Raw genomic sequence first — 23,849 nt, forward strand, 5'->3', positions numbered from 1 at the left:
ACCAAATTTCCTAAAGCATAATGCTGCCTGTCAGCAAGCCCTGCAAAGAGGGGCAGGCTCCAAAGCTGGCAGTCCTCTGAACTCAGAATCAGGGTTCTCTTTTTCTTAGCTGTGCACCCTTTGTCGCCAATTCTGGCAATAGACTCCCACACCTTCTTATTATCCTTAATCGACACATTACATGCAATTACTTTGGGTACCTTAACAATGGGATCGACTTGATTGTACATTAAGCTGCCAGATGTACAATGATGGAGCAATTTCATACCCTTGAACCTCAGTTGACCTTGGATGGCTCGTCTGATCATACTAGGAAGGGACTACTTTAACCCAAAGGAATTTAAATCAGAAGATGTGCTGTAAGATGCAGTGGGAAGGATGCAGCAGAGACCACACCACTGAACAGCTGAACAGGAAGGAGAAAAACACTAATGGGAAAGAGGAGAGGCGTGAGGACCGTTTATTAATACTGAGGAGGCTCCAAATCACAAGACCGCCAACAGAAATGCACATCACTATCATTAACAACACACAAAACACACTGCTTGGCTTAACAATTCATCCCCCTTTGGACAGGATGCTGAAGTATGACTGCAACCCATGAGAATTTCCCCGGAAAAGTCAAGTCAAGTCCAAATGCTGCTCCACAACATATTCACCTACTCTCTGACCATCATCCAACATCCCTCTGTCTTTATTCTGGTCTTTTCCTTAAAACCGTTTCCTAGTATTTGTGCGACCAATGGCATTTTCTTAACACAGAATTTGTTGATAAAGAAAACTATCAAAATGTTGTTAGTTGATGCTTTTTTATATGAATGAGAGATTTTATGATTTTCCCCTGAGCCAGCACAAAAATAGGGAGTAGAAAGCGGGAAGAGTTCCTTACACTTAACCCAAGCCATTCGCACGTGAGTAACACAAGGCAGCTCAGCGCAGCTCCCCTCGTACAGCCTCCTGGTCACTTGGCCTTCTTGTTGCCTTTCTGGGGCTGCTCAGTCGCCTTCCTAGCCACCTCCTCCGGGATGAACACACTGATTGTGAAGTCGCTTATCTCTGAGCCGTACTTGTTCTTCACAACCAGCCCGTATTTGCCAGAGTCGGCGGTGCTCACCCCACTGATGGTGAAGTAGGCAGTCTTGCCGGCCTCAAACCTGACGCTACAGTGGTCATCTGGGACCAGGGGCTTCTCGTTCTTTAACCAGGAAACCTCTGGAGTTGGGTCGCCCCACACGATGCAGGTGAGATTAAGCGCCTGCAAAACACATTTTGTGAGAGGGAAGGAGACAGATCAGGTACAATGATCCAACTTCAAGTAACTTTCTGGAGGTTTGGCAGGACCCAAAGGATGATAATACAAAGACCCTGGAATAACGGGTGGAGTGATGTGATAACAGGGGCATGCAACTGCTTCAATTATAATTTGACTTCACTCCTAAGTAGATTTCTGGAGGGCCTCAGCTTCCCAGCTTTGGGAAGGCTCATCATCAGAGCCACACAAATAAGTTGGCTGCCAGTTCCCATCTGCACTCTTGCTTTCATAAACACATAGATGTCTTTTGCTCTCATGTGGCATTTGGATTCTGTTTCAGTAGAGAAATCTCATTGCCATAATCACCACCTGCTCACTTTGCATTTTCTCTGCCTCACAGAGCCCAGCAGCAGAATCATGACAGCTGTTTCAGATAATGGGATTCATCTTCAGGTTCCATCTCCCTCAAACCCCGACCAGTCTGTTGTAGTTGAGATGGTGCTCTACCAAAATGTATTCCTATTTCCTGATATTTTATTATATTGCCATCTGTGCTGAAACCCTCTTACTTCAAAAGATCAATGTTTAGGCCGATCGTTTTACTTTACCATTACTTTTTTGTTGAAAAATTTAAGGATAGTTGTAGATTCAGAAACTGTAATAAAAAATAATAGAGAGGTTGTATGGGACCTTACCCAGTTTGCCCTAATATTAACACTTTACAAAACCACAGTGTAATAACACAACCAGTACATTGCCAGTGATAACAACCCATGGTTCTTATTCAGATCTCCCCAGTTTGGCCTATACTCATTGGTGTTTTGTGTGTGTGTGTGTGTGTGTGTGTGTGTGTGTGTGGTTCTATTCAATTCTATCCCTTGTCTAGGTCCATGTATCCGTCTCCTCAATCAAGATAAAGAACATTTCCATCACAAGGATCTCTCATGTTGCCCTTTATACCTACCCCCATCCCCTGCCCCCAACCTCATTTCTAACTCCTGGCAACCACCAAACCATTTTCCATTTCTAAAATTTCCTAATTTCTAAAGTATTATATAAATAGCATCATATAGCATGTAACCTTTTCAGCATGCCTTTTCCACTTGGCATAATAATTCCTTGCAGATTCATCCAAGTTACTGCAGGGATCAATATTTTGTCCCTTTTTATGGCTCAATACTGTGCCATGGGATATATTTATATATATACACCAGAAAGGTCATCTGGGCTGTTTCCAGTTTGGGGCCATTGTGAATGAAACTGCTATTGAACATTTGTATACAGGTCTTTATGTGAACATAAATTTTGTTTTCTTTATGATAAATGCCCAGGAGTATAACTACTGGGTCATATGGCAAATGCATGTTTTCTTCTTTGAGAAATTGCCAAACTGTTTTCCTGCCTGGCTTCACAATCTTGGCTTACATTTCTACTAGCAATGTACAAGTGATTCTGTTTCTCTGCATCCTTATTAGCACTTGTTGTTTTCACTGTTTTTATTTTAGTAATTCTGATAGGTGTTATGATATTTCACTGTGGTTTTAATTTGCATTTCTCTGATGGCCAACATTGTTGAATTTACTTCACATTTTAAATTCCATTCTTGCATTTTTTTTTTTCTTACTGAAATCCAGGAAGTATAAGGAAAAGAACTAGGGCTCACAATACATAGGAAGAGGATAGTCATCTAAATATCCCTCTAAAGGGTCTTATATGATCACTTACTCTCTCTTCTATAAGAGTATTGCTTAAAACTGGGAGATTAAGAAATCTCTTCCCTCACATGATTAATTAGCATTTCTTACTGAATTATCCTATAAACACATTTCAGCAAGAAAAATAATCAAGCTATTGTCATCAAACTTATCCAAGCAGACCTGGGGTTAAAACTTTTGTTTTGTTTTTCTCTTTAAGCAGGCTCCATGCCCAATGTGGGGCATGAACTCATGACCCTGAGATCAAGAGTTGCATGCTCTACTGACTGAGCTATCCAGGGGCCCCTTGGGGGTTAAAACTTTTTTAAAAACCGAGCCAAACTCCCAAATACCTTAGGTGTCATGGAAAACTACTATCCCTATTTTAGATTTATTTCCATTACAGATCACAAAGTCATTTCCCATACATTCTCTCTCAGAATTCTCACTACAACCCAATGAGTTGAATATCTGGAACCCCATTAAATGAGGAACATGAAAAACGGAGTTTAAAGACAAAAGCAACCTGGCATTGGTTGAGCTTCAGGTCAGCTGTGGTCATCTGTACTCCACCCATGAAGAAATGCAGCTGGATGAGACCTGCCTCTCACTAAAGCCTTTCCACATGCCTTGTTTATCCCTAGTCTACCCATCACATGTCTTCACTGGGAAAAGGTTTTATTTTCCTTCAAGTACCCACCCATTATGGCTGACTTACTGAATTTGTCTTAATGAAACAGAGGGATGAAGCAAGTAAATCCAAGTTAGAAAGTATTTTCATTGCTTTTGAAACAGAAGGATGAAGACAGTGAATCCAGGTTAGAAAGTATGTTCATTGCTTTTCAGAGAGATTATTATGGAGCCAGGAAATACTAGTTTAAAGTTAAATGGAAAGAAATCAGTTTTGGGGGGCCTGAGTGCCCCCCAAAAGGCTTTTAACCAACTGAACTCCTCAGTCGGTTAAATGTCTGCCTTCAGCTCAGGTCATGATCCCAGGGTCCTGGGATGGAGCCCCGCATCCGGCTCCCTGCTGACCAGGGAACCCACTTCTCCCTCTCTCTTCCTCTGCCTCCCCGCCCCTTGTGCTTGTTCTCTCTCAATTTCATTTGTAAAAAAATAAATTAAAATCTTTATTTTTTATTATTTATTTATTTATTTGACAGAGAGATAGAGAGCACAAGTAGGCAGAGCAGCAGGCAGAGGGAGAGGGAGAACTGCGCTCCCTGCTCAGTAGGGAGCATGATGCAGGACTTGATCCCAGGACCCTAGGATCATTATTTGAGCTGAAGGCAGCTGCTTAACCAACGGAGCCACCCAGACGCCCCCTAAAATCTTTAAAAAAATAAAAATAAATAAATCAGTTTTCAACTGAAACAGAACCTATTGAAATTCACAGCACAAGATGTTTCCCTTCCCTTCAGATATTTCCCTTCAGAGGTGAAGTATTTAAGGGGACAACCCATTTTCCACTAGGTGTTAGAGGTCGCATCTTTCTCCAGTTACATTTGTCACATAGTTGTGATTGAACCTTTTTTCCTTCTCGTGATATGAAAGGGTACCTCTGGGAAGAGACTAAGTGGTCTACATGTGCCCACATAAGGTTACTTGTATCCTAATGTTTGGCCTACAAAACGTTATGTTGACTTGAAAAATGGACTCCATTTTGATTCTTGTATTTGGCTACTCTGAAGTCAAGCCAAAGCAGCAGTGGCTTAAGATGAAGGTGGTGGGAGCTCTTAGACAGAACAAAGTCTAGGGCACTGGAATCCATTGCTAGTGGGGAAGAAGAAGAGACAGGAGTGCTCCATGCTTACCTTGCCTTCCTGGATGGTGACCACATCGGGGAGTCCACCCACCACTCGGGCGCGGTCTGCAAGCACAGGTGTTTCTGGTTAATCACTGAAATGATGAGTGCCAGTGATCACACTCACAAAAGCACCCCAGGAAACTAACTTTCCAATTTAGTTTCCTTCTCCTAACAAATATTTTATACCTATTTTTAATATGCAAAATTAGGAAAAGGTCCGGTAATTTTAGATGTTATTCTTCCTTGCACAGATAACTTGTGTGTGTGGGTGCCTCTACCCAAATTATCAGCTTGAGATGGCTTTGTCGTATTAAGACCTGCCCTATAATTTTCATGACTATCTTCAGCCCTGGCCCTTCTATAGCTCAGCGGGGCTCAGCTCAAGGAGGCAGAGCAGATCTCTATGGACAGCCTCCAAGTCTGTTTGGCTTCTTTCAAGGGCTTCCTTATCATTAAAAAAAAAAAAAAAAAAAGTATAATTGGAGGCTGTATGCCACGAGGCTTTTGCAGATGTGGGCTTTCTTTGGGCTTTTCCTAGAGAGCTTCCCATTTTTGTCTCCTGGTAGTTCTTGGTGTGTAGGGCTATGTAGGGCTACTGTCTATGGCCATGAAGTACAAAGGCCCCCAGCTGAGGGGACAAGGTGTGGGACAAGGTGCTGAAATTCAGAGCTGACCTCTTGCTCCCCTCAGACCCCACCAAGCCCTGTGCTTTGGGTACAACTGGCTCAGCCCCAGGGAAGGACACCTTTCTGTAATCTGCTCAAAGGGACACTGTCTCACACTAACGCAGTGGCCACCACCCTCTCAATTTTAGGCCCATTTCAATTAATGTTTGACTCTAGATCCCTATTTGCACAACTCCCTTCTTCACTAAGTCAGGCTACAGCTTTGAACGAGTCTTGAATCTTGACTACATTTTCCTGCTGATTCCATCATCCCTTGTACCACTTGTAAGCTCAACTCCTCATCTGGCTCCTACACCACCCAATGTGTGACATTAGGCAAGTCACTTCACTGCGTGGACCATAGTCTCCTAATCTGGGGATGGGGGAAGAGTTACATTATGCCTGTGGACATGAAGGTATCCAGGCCTGTTCCATAGCACGCACAGGATTCCTTGGGGGCCCTGGGAGGGGCCCACTAACTTGGCTTTTACCTATTTTACATTTTGGATCTGTGTGAAAGATGTTGTTTGAATTAAGCATCCCTCAGCTTACAAAAGGTTAAACACAGGGGCACTCAAGTCTCTTATAGCTCTAAACTGCTTCAATGCAGAAACTTCAGAAAGAATTCATGATCTGGAGGGAGGAGCGGGCTCCTTGCCCACCAGAGTTCAACAATGGGGAGTGGCGGTCAACTGTGGACACTGGCCTTGCTTGTGCATACAGGCTTGGAAGGGGGCCACTTGGTACCAAGGAGAAGGGCTCCCCTCTCACGCTGTACTCCCCCGGCACGCCCCGTGCTGGTGCTGGCATCTGCCCCATTCACTGCTAGCAGCTGCCTCACCACTCACAAACCCAGCACAAGAAAAGGGAGAAGAAAAGAGCAGGAAGAGAGGGGAAAGCAGTCAAAGGTGGAAAGTTCCATCCTGAATGACCTGGAGCTACTGAAAGGCTGCCAGGTGACTTCACTGCTCACTCCCGCTCCTGGTTCCCTCCATTCCAGCGACTGACTCTATATAATTTTAGCCCTCAACAATTTTCAAACTCTGCCTCACACACTCAGAGAGAACCTGAATGATTATTGTAATTAGTTCATGTTTCTCAGAATCTTTAAAAGATTGAGATCTAGAAATCTCCATGTATGAGGCCAACAGCTAAGGAAGTTAGGAGTGAGCACAGTTTCTGGGTACAAAGGCTTGACAGTTTGGTGTTTGTTTATGCAGACTGAAGTATTCATGAAGGCCTTATTTGGCTTCTTGTATCCTACAGGGGATCTTAGGAAAATGCAGGAGTATTTGATGAGTTACAGTGATTTATCTGATGTCAAATTTACAGTTTTTTATTTCTTCTTTAATATAGATACATTTTTCTAATACGTTGTGCCTGCTGCAAGTGATTAACAACTTATTGTGTAACTTGTACCCAGAGATTTCTCAGGGTACCCAGGGGTTAGTTCAAGTCAAGAGCTCAGTGACATTCTTAAAATGTAATCTGAGACCTTCTTTTCACAGACATTCTTACTCAAGAGACTAAATGAAAACATATGTAGAACACCTAAGATTTAAAAAAAAAAAAAAAGGAATGAAAGAAAAGAAAAAAAAAAAAACACTTCACCCTCTGTCTACAGTCAAAATAAAAAAAATAAAAACTATTTTTTGAGACGATGCCAGGAGTAAATGAGAAGGGTCTTTACTTACTTTTCTCGGCAATGGCAGCTTGTCTGTGGTTGAGAGAAACGAACAAACATACAAACAAAGAAGAATTTTGTTTTAGTGGTACTTCAAAGTCGCAAACCTTGACTGCATTTCATTGCCTCAGAGACATTTTGCTGCTCAGCAAAGCAGTGGAAAGTGCTGTTTTTAGGCATTTGCCAAAATGAAAGACCCTCTCTAACCCTCAGGTGGGGGGAGCAGCACACCATGTTCCAGAGAAAGCAGGGCACACAAATGGCAAGGGACTTACTTTAATCTCTGGAATTCAGCATAGGCTTCTTCATAGGCTTTAAGAGAAAAAAAGAGAGAGAGAGAGAGAGAGAGACGTTAGAATGTTCTCACCCAGAACTGACAACATACAGTAGCAGATTAAAGTTCGCGGTCTGAGGTCAGTGTGGTCAGTCCAGACATGACTAAACTGATTGAATAAGACTGTGCCTGCGTGTTGACTCTGCAACAGGATGGACTTGCAGAAGAAGCAAATACTTTCTAAGTAGAAAAGATGAAGTAGTGGATTTTAGAAGCTCCCAATTTGGTGAGAAGCCTTCCTTTCAAGCAGAGAGGAAAAGATTAGCTCTGCCAAAGATAAAATGGTAATAAAGATGGTTGCAGGATAAGCATCCTGAACATCAAAAAGACTTTTCTCTTATTAATCATCCCACAGGGCCCAGCCTCCGAGCTGGACAGTGAAATGTTTCCGTATTACGCAGTCTGGCCCATCTATCTGTGTCAAAGGGCACGGGAGCTACTACGCTCACAGCCTCCACCAGTGCCGGCTGAAGCAATGCTTCCAAGCTGGGCCGGAGCCCAGAGAAAAGACAGTGAGGCAAGGAAAGGAGAGCTACAGACTTCTAATATCTTTCTCCCCCACCCAAGCCTGCTGAGCAAGCCACTTCGAAAAGTTCGGGCATAAAGGCAGCTTTATTTTGAAATCTCTCTCACCTTCTCTTTGCTCCTATGTGGTCTGGGAATCACCATGTTTTACATCTTGAAAATATTTACCTAATAACTAATCCATCCCTCTCCTTTTATGGAGGGGAAAAAGAAGCATAAAAAGTCAGGCTTCAAGTCTCTGGAGGTCGACCAGTTAGGCTAAACGTTCAGTTCTCTTCCTTCTGCCCACACGACACTGAGAAAGAGCTGAGCCCCGTTGAACTAATCTGCTTGGGTGGGCCAGAGAGTAAAAGAAATTTTTTTTTTAACTTTTAAATTTATCCACCCCTTCCTGTTGCTGTTTTTGGTTGTCAGAGGGACTACAGAAGAAATCCTGTTACTACAGCCTGTGACTCAGGAGCAGCAGAGCCTGAAGGCAGCCATTCTCCTCTTTCTAGCTCTCCTGGGTGGGAGATGAGGGGTGGGGGGGGGGTGTAGGGAGGGACGTGGCGGGAGGAAGGGCCTGGTGGCTCAGCCCAAAACAATTCAAGGCAGGACTGCTGAAAGGCTGAGCTCTTGTGAGTCTACTCTCTGCAGTTTAAAAACACTAAGACTTCTGGAATATTCACACTGCATTTTAGTATATGAAGAGGTGGAAGACAAAGTCAGTCCAAGGTCTCCCTAAGGAATGTGAGGCAGACCTAGACAGGAGCAGTGGAAGGACTGCCCAGAGGCTGAGCCCCAGGTCCTTGAAGGGGGATGATAGAGACAGGAGCTGGAGGCAAGAACAGTGATAAATAAGCTGCACATTAAGAGCCTCGGGGCACAACATCCTGACCTTGTGGCTTCCAAGACCTTAGGGCTGACAGATGAAGAGCCACAGATTTGGAACACAAGCTCCCTCATTACTTCCTGCTTCTCTTCCCTCTTCTCTCCAGATGCCCCCAGTCTCGCGGCAGATGACCAAGACATCTGAGGTCATAAGGACCCAACTTCTCCAACTTTCTTCTCTTCTCACTACTGATCTTTGCTTATTCATATTTACCTAACCCCCCCCACCCCAATCACCCTAACCCACCCACCCCTGGTTTCTATAGAGAAGTGATCCCTACTCCTTTCCAAAGTCAATGCCTTCACCCCTGCCCTGGATCTCAGACCTTCCTTTCTTCAGAACACGGATACATTGGTTATTTCTCGTCACTCACATCTTCCAGCTCAACTGAATTCTTAAACTCTTAAACATGCTCAAACTCCAGTCACCAGAACTTGTTCAGTGCTTGTTCTTGCGCAGGTGACTGTAAATCAGCCTGCCCTCCTTTGTGAGCATGTTGAAAAGGGACTCCTTTCTGTGTTGTCTCTACTTTGTACTTTTCACTGATACTTCAAGACCCACTGAATTCTTGCTTCTACCACCATGCTGAATTAAAATTGCTTTCTTAAAATCTCTAATCATCCTCCAATAGTCAGATGCAATGACCTCTTATCACCCTTCATTCCTTTTAAAAAGTCCATTCCTCCACAGAAAAGTTCTAATCTGTAAAATATTCATTTACCTTGTCCAGAAAGATCCACTGTCTTCAGATGTCCAGTTTTGCCATCAAAGAGCTCCATCACATATTTGCCTTTGTCATTTGGAGTGGGCTCGCTGATTTGCAGCCAGATCTGCTGCCCGGTGACCCCACTCTTAACTCTGTCTGAGTACTTAATAGGAGTCCCGCTGTTCACAGCAAAGAAAACATTGTTATTGTCTCCTTTCATCCACAGCTGATTTTTACTTTGTCTGTCTTTGAGGGTCTCAGCTTAGAGTTTTACAGGGTTTCGAACAACATGAGAACCATGCATGTTCAGCTTAAGAAAAAGTGTGGGCCCTGAATCACAGAACTTGGGTTCCAAGGCCCAGGGTGGTAGTAGGGGTGGACAGTCTGTACATTTAACCTCCAGCAGCAGTCTGGGGCCCTGGCCGATTGCAACACCGATTATTCTCAGTGGTATTAATTATCTTTGCTTTTGCTTCAGTTTATTTGTAGGACTAAGAGAGTCTTTAAAGTGAAAAGTCCAAACTATGTATTCTATTACTGCATATTTCTTGCAGATGGTCTATGGCTGTAAGTCAGATTTTACAAACTAAGTAAAAACAGACTTAAGGAGGGTCGGTCATCTGTGGCTGACATCTATTGACATAAGTGGTTACAAAGCTATTTAAAACACTGAAAAGCAGAGTCTGCCATGATGAATGAGGCACTTTCTCTGTCCCTGGACATTAGTTCCTCCAAATTCTATAGCAGGTCATGAGCAGACACATACATTCCATTCTTTAGAGAATAAAAGCAATAGAACACTTGGCCTTGTGATCTGATGATTTAGAAATGTTACTGTTATAAATGAAGAGAAAGGTAGAGGTAGGTGTACCGTCAATGATGCTGAAAGAAACTTTATGAAGAGTTTGTAAATATGTGAGGAAATCAGAAAAAAGGCAGTATACAGAACTACTTAATTATAGTAACAATTATGCATACAGAAAAGACTGGAGAAGTACACCAAAAAGTTTACACTATGGCTAGGAAAACTATGGATGATATTATCTTATAAACTCTTTCTAATATGTAATATGATATTATAAGTATATTTTCTAAAACAAGCATGTATTACATTTGTAGTTGTAATAAACAAAATGAACTAAAAACAGAAAAGCAAAAAATCTCCACTAAAAAAGTTTCAGCTTTCAAATAAACATTCATCATTTTTCTTATATAGTACATTCTTTAAAATATATTCACAAACCGCCATAAGAGGGGTGCCTGAGTGGCTCAGTCAATTAAACATCTTTCTTTGGCTCAGGTCATGACCTCAGGGTCCTGGGATCAAGCCCCAGGGTGGACTTCCTGCTCAGTGGGGAGCCTGCTTCTCCCTCTCCCTCCCTCTATCCCTCCTCTTCCCCAAAATTTTTTTAAAAAGGAAAAAAAAAAACTGCTATAAGATGTAGGGTAAAGGAACCCATCTGTACCCACAGACTTGAGTCTGAGACATATATGTGTCTTAAGGAGTTAGAAAGCTAGACCTTGGTTTTGCTCAATAAATCTGTTTGAATTCTCTAACCTCTGACTAACTTGAATAATATAGTACCTTAGATTTGTAAAGCCCTTCATGGTTTACAAAGTGTCATAAATTTCATTCTCTCATTGGCTCCATCACTATTATGAGATAGAACAGGTACTGTTCCTATTTCGTATGAAAGAAACCTAAGATTTCAAAATATTAAATGACTTGCCTAAGATTCAAGGAGAGATAGGAATGAAGTCAAGGTTAAAACCCATTTCAAGTCTTTTCCTGTTAGGCCACACTTACGTAAAGACAGTGAAGACAATCAGTCCTTGGTTCCTGAATCTTTCATAGGCACACGGGTACACAAAATAGTCATTCAACTGACTAGACCAAATAGTATAAAAGGTTTATGCCTTGCTAGTCTAATAGCAACTTCCTTAAAACTGAATGTTCTAATTTTTTTTGAGCAAGTAATTCTTTTAAAGATGATATAAAGCTTTTTGATGACTCAGTTAATTCATCTTCTCTTTTTCTTCAGACTGATATATTAGAATGTCCTAGATGTCACAGAGGAATTTCCTAGAATTTGATCTATTTTAACTTATAATTACTTTCCTAAAATGTGTTCTGAAAGAAATAGAACAAAGGACTGAAACCCCAAGCATTCAAATTGGAATTTCGCTTGTTCTCTCCCCGCTCTCTCCCTCTCTCTTTCTTTTTTTAAGAGCTCAGGAAAAGAAGGAGAAAAAGAATAAAAACACTGTTTTATAGCATAGTAGTCATTTTTTTTTAATTAATTTTTTATTTTTTATAAACATATATTTTTATCCCCGGGGTACAGGTCTGTGAATCACCAGGTTTACACACTTCACAGCACTCACCAAAGCACATACCCTCCCCAATGTCCATAATCCCACCCCCTTCTCCCAAACCCCCTCCCCCCAGCAACCCTCAGTTTGTTTTGTGAGATTAGATCTCCCTGATATGAGGAAGTGGTGATGCAACATGGGGGCTTAAGTGGGTAGGAGAAGAATAAATGAAACAAGATGGGATTGGGAGGGAGACAAAGCATAGTAGTCATTTTAAAGAAAACACAAATGTTTGTTTTGTGGGACCCAGTTGCAGTTAAATGTTCCATCTAGACTTTTTTTTTAAGATTATTTATTTATTTATTTGACAGACAGAGATCACAAGTAGGCAGAGAGGCAGGCAGAGAGAGAGGAGGAAGCAGGCTCCCTGCTGCGCAGAGCCCGACGTGGGGCTCGATCCCAGGACCCTGGCATCATGACCTGAGCCGAAGGCAGAGGCTTTAACCCACTGAGCCACCCAGGCACCCCTTGATCTAGACTTTTAAAGCAACTAGAACACCACTGTGTGGGGAGATCTGGAGCCAGGCCTGGGCTCAGTCCTCCAACTGCCACTTAGCTGTATGACCTCAAGCAAGTCATTCCCAAGCCTGAGCTTCCTAGACCTGCCTCCTAGAACTGTGAATAGTAAATGAATTCATATGTGTGAAGGGCTTAGGGCAGCGGCCAGCATGTGATAGACACCCACTGTAGGGAAGATACAAATAAACACTATTGTGTGCCTCCTCCAAGGGCTGCCACACTGACCTATTGCTCGGTGGGGCTCCTAAAGAACTTCTGGAATGAGAACCCCCTGCATCTGAAGAGTGGAGTGAAGGGACCTGTGCCCCATCAGATTTCTATGCCAGGCTGTTCTCTTTCAGCTCAGGACATTTCAAGGAAGGGCAGTGGTTAAGGACAACAATGTTGAAAGTATAACGGAGGACTGACTGAACATAGAAACCTACTTTAGCTCCTAGAATCCCAGAGGTGAACTTGGGTTCACCTATACTCCACAAAGGAACCTGGGATTCGAATAGATCTGCAGGCTCAGTCTAGCTCAAATACACATTCCCAAAATAATCTTGAATCCCCAAAGCCTTCCAAGGGTGGACAACAGACATGCCCATACCCTACTATGCCAACTGCTATCAATGATAACAAAAACAAACTCGGGTGCTCCACTGGATTAGGTTTCTTTGGTGAATGCCTATTAACTCATATAATGGGAAATGTGGTGGCTTGTGGTGTGTGCTGCTTCAGTTTTGTTCCAGACCATAGTAGGTGTGAGCCATGTTTAGAAAGAGGGGATAAGCATCTCATTTGCCTGGCAAAGCAGAGGGAGCCCAAGTTCAACCTTCTGGATGTAGAAGTTCCATTACAGAGATGTGTATGGATGATGACAGTTCCAGATCACAAGGACAGATGATCTTAGCCATCACTGGCCTCGCCATGCACGTGTTGAGGGAAAGGGCTAACCTCATGCTAAGGGAATGGTGGGATGCTTCTGTCCTACACTTGTCAACGTCAGACCTGGGAAGTAAGAAGGCTCCTTACCTGAGAGGAAGAAGAGAAGGTTGTTGCTGCTCCCACCCTACCCCTGCCAACACACACACACACACACACGGCAGAAAGAATTTCTACATGGCAGTTAAGTTCCCACTTACTTACTTGTGGGACCAGTTAACTTTCAGATCTTCCAGGTAGTAAGTAACAAAAGAGTACAGCCGGATGCCCTCAGCTGTGCTCTGGATTTTCAGGTCTGTAGCAGAGAGAGCTGAAAGAGAAAAACAGGATAGTTCATACAGCTGTAAGCCTATCCAGAACAGTGAAGCATTGTCGTGGGGAGACCATTTTAACTTACCTATGGTTTTACATACTTCACTCATCAGTTCTTTAAAGGCTGTGAATAGAAATTCATAGACAGAGCTTTAGCATAAAAATGCTCAACGTAAGGTCAGATCTCAAATTTTGAGTAGCATGTGATCTTAGCATTAACCTGCCTGGTGAAGGGTATTGGCTACAGGTGAATTTGCTGATCAACTGAGCAGACATGCTCTTTGAGGGAATACTACCTTAATTTGTATCAACTTTTAAAAGATCCCTGCTCTTATTCTGATATATTTTTCCCTCTAATTCTTTGTAACTGTCACGATAGTTACATTCTAGAGAAAGCCACAGTGAGATTTCCAGGAAGGTTCTTGGCTTTAGGATTCTCTTCTTGAGTCCCAAGAAGTCTTAGATTACATACGTGGAATTTTCTTATCTGTGTCATCAACTCATAACGAATTAGCCAGTCAGGTTTCCTGATACTTCTCCATCTGATAATGCTTCTTGCCAATAAGCACATTTAGTCTTGCCTCCACCAGGATCAGGAAGATGAAATCAAAGTCAGACTGACACCGTTAGTAATATGTTAAAGATCTTGTTCAAGAACATGCTTGGAAGTTTGGTGGTCACATGTATGTCTTTGTTTATCATGACATATTTGTCCTTAGAAGTCTCTGAAAAATGGAAATTGCTTTCTTGCTCTGCTAATAACTGAGAGACTTGACAACTTGACATTTCATATATAAATCTTTCTTGAGATCTGTTAAGAGTAGACTATTTGGTGACATGTTTTTCATGGTAATTTATTTTTTTTTTAAATAAACTTTTTTTTTTTTTTTAAGTAATCTCTATACTCAACTTGGAGCTTGAACTCACAACCCTGAGATCAAGAGTCACATGCTTCTCCCACTGAGACAGCCAGATGTCCCTCACAGTAGCTTTTGACTCTGGAGTATTTTTATAGGGTTGAAACAAAAATGATGATTTATATTGAAAAGAGAACCCTTGTGGACAATGGACTATAAGTTCTCTGAAGATCAAAAGTACTCTTTGATTTCCAGGAAGACTAAAAGTGAAATATTTTTTAACAACACAGTAGTTCACTCTGCTGGAATTTAAATTAAAACAAAATCTGTGAACAAAAACTCAGCATGACCTAGTTAAGTAAAAACTAGTTAAGTTAGTTAGTTAGTTAACTAACTTAACTAGTTAGTTCTATACACAGAACACACAAAATGAACCCCAGCAGTTAGGAGAAGACTGACCTTCATCCACAAGCTTCAGTCTGCTCTTATCTTTTCCTCTGTCGTCTTTCAAGATAACTTCATAAATCCCAGCATCTTTCTTGGAAAACTAAGAGGAAATGGAAACACCATGTTGCAGATTATAGCAGCTTCAGAGAATGGTGTTTGCATTTTTAAGGTCCTGTGGTTTATAGACCCTCAGTCAAATCACACACTTAACAAACATCTGGCCAAGGGAGTGATGAGGACTTCACAGATGAACCTGTCTGTCATCATTTGACCTGCTAGCAGTCCTGATTTTTCATCCTCTAAGATTATAATTGATTTTAGACTTAAATTCCTTATCCTTTACTCTGCCTTCATGTTAAAAACTAATGATCTCATATATTTGAACGATATGTTCTTTTAGACAAAATGTAGATGAAAATCTGTACTTAACTGAATACTGTGTCTGATTGTTTCTGTACTTTTGGGAACAAGTTATCATGAGGCTTAAGAGCAAACCAAGAAGAATCCACTTAATAGTCCTGCCACTCACCCAACTATGAAAAGAGGTAGTTCAGAGAGGCCAGAGTTGGTGCTATCTAGCCAATACTGGTGGGATATTGGATAGCTGACAAACCCATGCCTTATCACAAGGTGAGAGAAGCTTTTGTGTTCCTATGGCTTGTTTTTTGGGTGATGTCAGGGCAGGGATCTTGGAGCAGCAAGAAGTAAGGTGTTAAAAACGTGTGGGGCAAAGGCAAACAGAATCTAGTCTCTTTTTTAGAAGAATGTAGGGTACAGAACTAATATACTTACATTTCACACTTACAGTCACCTACCTCTGTTATAAGCAGGGTACATATACCATCCTTAAAGTCATGTTTTTCATCCACTGATATCTCTCTTTCATCTTTGTACCATACAATATGAGTCTCCTTCTTAATATTTGCCACCTAGAAGAAAAACAATAATTATACTTCTTGAAATAGGGGACTGCTACTCTTACAAAACTAAATAGTTCTTAACGTAGCATTGGATAGAACAGAAAGCTTAGAAGAGCTTAGAAGACACAGATTTCTTTTTAACTTTATTTTTTTCAGTGTTCCAAGATTCATTGTTTTTGCATCATACCCAGTGCTTCCTCCTTAATACCCACCACCAGTCTCACCCAACTTCCTATCCCCCTCCCCTCCAAAACCCTCAGTTTGTTTCTCACAGTCCACAGTCTCTGGTAGTTCATCTCCCCCAAGGGAGCTGGGGGAAATCGGAGGGAGAGAAGACATAGATTTCTAAAGGGATCAACTGAAAGCTATTTTAATTGATAAAGAGTTTAAAATAAAATAGATACAAGTGAATAAACCTAAATCAATAGCATTTCTATGTCCAACAATAAAAATTGATTTTAAAACTGTCTGGTGGAAACAAAACAAAACAAAACAAAACCTGTCTGGTGGGCAGAAAAGAATAGATATGTACATGATAGCAGGCAGACTTAAATAAAATAAATAATAATAATAAATATCTGAAAATCATGGGCAGACATATCCCATCACATTAAAATATAGCTTGTGTCACACACACACAGAAATCCTTTATCAAAAGAACAGAATGAGTAAGCATATCTCTAAATGAGTAAATATGTATCTAAATATTTTATTTTTTAAAGTTTATTTATTTATAGTTTCTACATACATGGAACTCAGACTCATGAGTCTGAGATGAAGAGCCACATGGTCTACTGACTGAGTCATCCAGGCACCCCTCTAAATATTTTTAAAAAGACTAATGAAGTTTTGCAAATAAATGTAGAAGGTAAATATGTTTTTAAAAACATTTTTTAATTTAAGTATTTTCAGGTTTATTGAGATAAAATTGACATAAAATATATAAGTTTAAGGTAAATATATTGATTTGAGATGTGTATATATTATAAAATGATTACCACAGTAAGTTTAGTTAACATCCATCAACTATGATTTAATAAATTAATTCCTTAGCAATTTTGAGGAAACATTTAAATCCTATACCTATACAAACTTCAAATAGGCTAAACACACTCATACAGTTAAAGGGATCTTGAGCTTGATCTACAATGTTTGAATGTTCTACAAAGAAGAGTATATTCTTGTATTTCTTATATAATTAAAATTATATAAAATTATATAAAAAAGTAAAAGACTTCATACAAATCAAGAAAACAATCCCTAACACCTAGATGATGACTGAAGAAATGAACACATAATTCCCCAAAGAGGAGATATAACCACAAAACAAACAGATGAATAAAAATGTTTAAGGTAATTACAATCAAGGATATGCAAGCTTTAAAATGTTAAAAACTTTCCGTTAATAAATGAAATAATATGGGATCAGGAGGAGACAAACCATGAGAGACTCTTAATCTCACAAAACAAACTGGGGGTTGCTGGGGGGGAGGAGGCTAGGGAGAGGGTGGTTGGGTTATGGACATTGGGGAGGGTACGTGCTGTGGTGAGTGCTGTGAAATGTGTAAGCCTGATGATTCACAGAACTGCACCCCTGGGACAAATAACAGAATATGTTAATATAAATATAAATATATATATATATATATATATATATATATATATATATATATACACACATATATATATAAACATAAAGTAACATAAGAACCAACACTGGTAACTTTATAGTGAAACCAGCACACACAAACATTCTTTATAATCCTGTAAACGGGTCCCTGAATTATAGGAAGTAACTATTACTAGGCGACATCGCTTCTGATAAAAATGACCCCTGACTGGGAAAAAAGCTGGGACTAGGAGAGACTAGAAATGGACTCCACAGCTTTAGGTTTCCCTAAGTATGCTGACACTTGTAATTTGGGCATGCCCCTCATGGGGACCGCTGGAAGCTCTGCCATATGGAGTTGTTACAAAAGGTATCGGATGCTTAGAGTATGAAGTATTTTTAAAGCCATTGCATTTCCTACACTGACCAAAGTAGGTCTTGTCCCCTTGCACCTTAGCTGTCATCAGAGGGTGGTAAAGTGGATTCCTGCAGGTAAGGAGTGCCCAGCACTGCCTTGCAGGCAAGCTGGGGTTCTTGTCCTATATTCTGTTGAGTAGAGTAGTTCCAAATGGGGCTGGCCCATGATAGTCTCCTGAATCTAACTATACATACCCCGTTAACTATAATGAATATATAAATTGCTAAATGTACCAAAATTGCTATAATCATGAAACAAAGAGCAACGGCAAGACAGAGGAAAGTTCAGTCTACCTGGACAGAGAAGGGAAAGGCTTTACAGAAAAGATGACTAAGCTGGGCCTAGAGAAAGGATTTTGTCAGAGAAGCTGAAAGAAGATCACTCCAGGCACTGGAACAGCATGAATACATAATGTACGATTATTCAGAATCTCTTTCTACATTCAGAATCTGGGCAAGGGGCTGATCCTCCTGAGGAAAGCCATTGAAACAGGACACCAGAGTTCACCTCCCAGAAAGCTAGTGTAACAGGTAGAACAGAAAGAAGGAGGATAGACATGTGGGTCTCAGGGAAGGCATGGTTTATGGGGTGGGTAGTATGAAGGAGAAAGCGAGTCAGGGGCAACATGGCCGTGGACAGCCAAGAGGAGAGAGAGGGCTTTGGGTGGTGCCTGAGAAACTGTTTTTCAGGAAGTTTGCCATTTCCTGAGAGGCTAAATAAAGCCTAGACTTTATCTTCAGACATATTTCTGGTAGACTGCTGTTCCTTTAAATGTCATCAGACCTAGAAGAGATGGGAGCACTTGGGTTCTGACTTTTACAATGCCAATGCCAAACCCACGCTTCTACTTTGGAGTCACTGTCTGTTGCCATGACCTTCACACTCCAGCCTCAAAACATTCTGATGACTCACTCAGCTGAACACACCATGAGCTAAGGTACAAAATGATTCAGAATGTGATATGGACTTCTATTTCTAAATTTTCCCCTAGGCCTAATGAGACGATTGGTCATGAGCTGCAAACTCTTGACCAAGCCTCTTCCATCCCGGCAGCACACTGGTTTCAGAACCCACAGCTGAGCTAGCCAATACTCAAAGGTATTGTTGCCTCAGTCATACAAGCTAGATAGGAAATTGCTACACTTCCATGGAAAGACAGTGTATCTGGAATGACTGTGGAATACATCTATTACTTAGAATGAAGATTTGGCCTGAAACAAAGACATTATGAGATTCTTCTGAGATTAATTTTTTTTTAAATGGGGGCAGGGGAGAGAAGAATGAATAGGCAGAGCACAAAGGCTTTTTAAGGCAGTGAAAAAACTCTGTATGATACTAGAATGGTGGATAAAGGTCATTATATATTCATCTAAGCCCACAGAATGTATAATGCCAAGAGTGAACCCTAATGTAAACTGTGGACTTCGGGCAATTATGACATGTCCATGTAGAATCATCATTTGGAACAAATATGTGACTCTGGTGGGGGGATGTTGATGAAGATGCTGGCTATACAAGTATGGGGACAGGGGCTACTGGGGAAATCTCTGTACCTTCCCTGCAATTTTGTTGTGAACCTAAAACTTCTCCTAAAAAACATAAAGTCTTGATTTAAAAAGAAAAGAGCCAGTCCTTATCAACTAGGGTGAAATTAGTAGGTGCAATCATCTTATCTTCCCATATTTTTATGTTGTTTTATTTTATCTTATTTTAGGTTTCATTTTATGTTATGTATTTTCCCAACCAATGATTACGGTAATAATCAATGGCAAGAATGTGTCACTTAGCATTTTGGTTCAAATGGTGATGAAAAATTGATCTTTCCTTTCTCACATTCTATGTTATTTTTACTTCACTTGTATCAAATATTTAAAATTTACCTACTTCTTACCCTGCTTTTCTTCTTCTTCTTCTTCTTCTTTTTTTTTTTAAGATGTGCTTATTTATTTTCGAAAGAAAGGGAGAGAAGGGCGGGCAAAGGGAGAGAATCTCAAAATATTCCCCACTAAGTGGGGAGCTTGACACTGGGCTGGAAGTGGGGCTCAAGTCCCTTGACCCACGAGATCCTGACCTGAGCCAAAATGGAGTTGGATGCTCAGCCTATTGTGCCACCCAGATTCCTCCTTACCTTGCATTTCAATAGTACATTACATTCACCAGTCACTTCCCAGCTCAAATACTCAGCAAAATGAGGACCTAGAAAATTTTAATGATCAATAATCACTCTATTAATCACAAATGCAAAATCAAAGCTCATTCTTAAATTCTAAAATGATATATGTATACAAAGTATATTTATATACATAAATATATAAAGTGATACTTTAAAATTCAAGATTAGTTTTAAAATATTTTAAACTGACATAAATTTAATAATAAATATTTTTAATTTTTTTTTAATTTACCAGGGCATTATTAACACTAGCAATAATATACACTTAAATTTGTTACGGAATTAATCTTGGAATTTTTTTTTCAAGAAATACAAAGTTTTTCTCTTTACTCACTGCCCATTTTTACCTTGTTTCCTGATCCATTCTTGCCGCTGGAATTCGGCTTCTTTCTGGAGTTTTTTATAAACTAAAATAGAAAAACAAAGAAGTATGAATTGAGTTGAGTGGTATAACTGTATATGCCAGCCACTGTGCTGACTTATATTCCTTTTTTTTTTTTTTAAGATTTCATTTATTTGTTTGTCAGAGAGAGAACAAGCAGGGGGAGAAGCAGGCCTCCTGCTGAGCAAGGAGCCTGATGTGGGACTAGAATCTAAGACCCTGGAATCATGACACATGCTGACGGCAGATACTTAACTGATGTAGCCACCCAGAGATCCCTATATTCATTATTATAATGTACTTATACATCATGACAACCTATTTAAGTTTTTATAATGAAGGAAGAGGCTAGGAAGGTTAAATAAATCGTTCAAGGTCATGAAGCAAGGAAATAGTGAAATAGTATTGGATGTTGCAAATGTAGAGATTTGGCCAGCCTTTCCAAATGCCACATTTGTTAAATGCCACATTTTACATGTTGGTAGTTTCTACAGTGGCTTATGGTAACTGACATATAATCCAGCTATATAGTAGAATTAATTGATCTGGCATGAACCACTTGTGCATATTTTTCTTCTTAATTTAAGTAGTTTAAAGTACGAACACAGTATAAAGTACTATCATTGTTTCTGAGATACAGATGCAGTCTTCGTTGTATTGCAATCTCCTTAACTGGAGAATTTTAGTAATAAATACTTGTTTAGACAGGAGATCATTTAACTGCAGTCTTCCCTGTGGACTAAGGTTAAATCTGGTGAAATACTGTGGAAAGTATTCACTGAAATTGGATTCCAATGTTTGAAATACAAGAAGCATTTCCTGCTGCCTTCCACATGACCACTTTGATGTCACAGGGTATTTGCACTGAAGGGAACAGTGAAGTCTTTGAGTTAATGTGCCACAGACTTCTTACCATCTCCAATGAGAACAAGAGTGGAATGGCCGGTTGCTTTTCCATCTTGAAGCTGGAAAGTATATGTTCCCTCATCGTCATCCTGTAGCTTTTCCATGAACATTTCAATTATGCCAGTGTTTCGGTCAATATGCATCTTGTATTTCTTCAGTGTGGAAAGGAAAACAGAAATCAGTGAGGAAGATATGATGCTGATGCCTGATGGAATAAATGCAAACTCCGAGGAATCATAATTTTAACAAAATTTATCGTTAACTTTTTTTTTTAAGATGGGCTTTCAAAATCTTGTTCCCTAGAAAAAGAAAAATAGGATGTGGCACATATGACCTTGACCAGAACTGATTACTATAAAGTCTTATATTTAATTTTTTTAAATACAAATAAAGTTCTGTTATCCCAAGTCAGAAATGTTGCCAAAAAGGTGTTTTTAGATTCCCATTTTACCTTCTAGATTACATTCGTTTTAATTAGCAGAATAATGCAAAACAGTGTGACGGACATGTTTTTGTCTCATCCATTGCTATATCCCTCACATCTTGGGCACACAAGGTCTATAGCAGGCAGTTAATAAATATATGTGGAATTAATATGTAAATAAGAATGCCTCCAAAATATGTGAAGTCCATTTGTTCCTAATAAACTGTACTCACCCTATTGTTCTGTGCTTATTTTATATGTTGCTTAGGCAACTTTTTTTCAATGTAAAGATAAATCTTAGCCTCTGGGCATACAAGCACAGGTTCTATAGTGGAGTTTACTTAATGAAGTTTTCCTATAAAATGTCACAGAATGAAGGCTCAGGTCTGGTATCAGCTCTATGCTGCAGTTCTTGCTCCAGAGTGTTCCCTGCAGGAAGCCAGTCTGCAACTGAGACCACATTTTTGCTTTGCTTTCCTCTACATTAGCTTGTTTCCCTAATCCCCACTCTTGAGAGAAATTCTATTTCAGACTGTCCTTCTAGGGAACTTAGCCTACGCCACTGATTTCCACCAACGAAATAGTGTAAGAACTAACTGCAATGACAATGAACAGTTCTTCAAGTTCAGAGCATGTATGTGTATGTGTGCATGTGGGCAATAGCAAGAGAGCCTGTGTGAACACATAAAGGAGAGTGCATCGATGCACATGTGTGCACCAGTGGTCCCTAAACAGCTGTGGCAGAAGACAATGATGCCAACAATGCTTTTTTCTTCCCCTCCACTGGCTGGGTGATGAACACAGCCATCAAGGAGACTATTTTGAAAATGGAGAAGATGGGCCACCGTGGAATCTGTGTGACTTATTCAGGTTCTATACACGGTTGCTAAATGAGCTGAAAAGAAATATATTACATTTTTTTTCTATTTTATGTTATTCATTCTCCTCTTCACTAATGAATCCTGAAATGTTTTTAAAACATATCTTGATGAAAGGAGAACAGGTTGTTAATAATGGCCACAAATCACACCTCTCTCCCATCTTTTGAGTCTCTCATTTATACCTGTGATAGCACAGTAAAAGCCAGAGCTCATAACCCCAGGTTCTTCAGTACCACAGGGTACTGGCCTGATTCTGGGAGGACAAATAAAGTGCAAATGTTGTAACTCTGTCTATGGAAACTATGCTTCTATTAAAAGCAAAGCAAAGAATAGATATATACAATCACCTATGTAAAGAAGACACCAATAGACACACACACACACACGTGTAGAAAAAGACCTAAAAGTATAAATCAATGTGTAACAAATAGCATGGAGGACATGGGGACTTAGAGTGGAGAAGGGAGTTGGGGGAAATTGGAAGGGGAGGTGAACCATGAGAGACTATGGACTCTGAAAAACAATCTGAGGGTTTTGAAGGGACGGGGGGTGGGAGGTTGGGGTACCAGGTGGTGGGTATTATAGAGGGCACGGATTGCATGGAGCACGGGGTGTGGTGCAAAAATAATGAATACTGTTATGCTGGAAAAAAAAAAAAAAAAAAAAACCCCAAAAAAAAAAAAAAAGTTGTAAGAATTTGTGATTTGTCCTTTCTGAATCTTTACAATTTTTTTTACAATAAAAATGTATTTTTTCCCAGAAAAGTAATGAAAGATATTTTTGCTGCATTTTTTTCTGATCCATTGGAACAATAGACGTCATTTCCTCCCCATGAAGAACCAAGTTCCTGCTGAGATTTCTAATGTGAGTTATGTGAGTTCAGGTAAGCACGCTGTCTCCTCTGCTTCTCAGGAGAAACGCTGTATTTTTCCAGGTAACCATACTTCTTGATTTGCCTGGGACAGTTTCGGTTTGATTCTTGTCCTGGAAAAACTATTACTAGAACCCTCTTCCATTCTCAATAGTGTCCCAATTTGGATAATATGACATAATCAATCTATATTTTCCTCTACCTATTTTCTTTTTTACATGTGAAATGCCTTAAACTCTCCCACCTACCCCACAAACCAGTGGTTTTCATAAAACTTACCTGTATTTTAATAGGG

At 40.3% G+C, this 23,849-nt stretch overlaps 1 protein-coding gene and 1 long non-coding RNA gene across 9 annotated transcripts in view; one reads left to right on the plus strand and one right to left on the minus strand.

Moving 5' to 3' along the window:
- Positions 1 to 444: 444 nt before the first annotated feature.
- The window catches only part of MYOM1 (myomesin 1), a 161,579-nt gene continuing 138,174 nt past the window's right edge, over positions 445 to 23,849 (minus strand). For all 8 annotated transcript variants that reach the window (XM_032309700.1, XM_032309701.1, XM_032309702.1 and 5 more), the window contains 12 exons: positions 21,386 to 21,530; positions 20,438 to 20,497; positions 20,046 to 20,113; positions 15,786 to 15,899; positions 14,983 to 15,070; positions 13,752 to 13,790; positions 13,559 to 13,664; positions 9,554 to 9,717; positions 7,378 to 7,414; positions 7,113 to 7,135; positions 4,761 to 4,816; positions 445 to 1,255 (listed from right to left, as the gene is read on the minus strand). In XM_032309700.1, coding sequence (XP_032165591.1) covers positions 962 to 1,255; positions 4,761 to 4,816; positions 7,113 to 7,135; positions 7,378 to 7,414; positions 9,554 to 9,717; positions 13,559 to 13,664; positions 13,752 to 13,790; positions 14,983 to 15,070; positions 15,786 to 15,899; positions 20,046 to 20,113; positions 20,438 to 20,497; positions 21,386 to 21,530 — 1,194 coding nt within the window. In that variant the 3' untranslated portion in view covers positions 445 to 961. The remainder of the gene's footprint in view (positions 1,256 to 4,760; positions 4,817 to 7,112; positions 7,136 to 7,377; positions 7,415 to 9,553; positions 9,718 to 13,558; positions 13,665 to 13,751; positions 13,791 to 14,982; positions 15,071 to 15,785; positions 15,900 to 20,045; positions 20,114 to 20,437; positions 20,498 to 21,385; positions 21,531 to 23,849) is intronic.
- LOC116571629 overlaps positions 18,685 to 23,849 on the plus strand; it is a 35,711-nt gene continuing 30,546 nt past the window's right edge. The window contains exons 1-2 of the long non-coding RNA XR_004277933.1: positions 18,685 to 18,854; positions 23,444 to 23,566. This is a non-coding gene — a long non-coding RNA (uncharacterized LOC116571629). The remainder of the gene's footprint in view (positions 18,855 to 23,443; positions 23,567 to 23,849) is intronic.

The sequence above is a fragment of the Mustela erminea genome, chromosome 13 (assembly GCF_009829155.1).
Source record: "Mustela erminea isolate mMusErm1 chromosome 13, mMusErm1.Pri, whole genome shotgun sequence".
NCBI classification, from domain to species: Eukaryota; Metazoa; Chordata; class Mammalia; order Carnivora; family Mustelidae; genus Mustela; species Mustela erminea.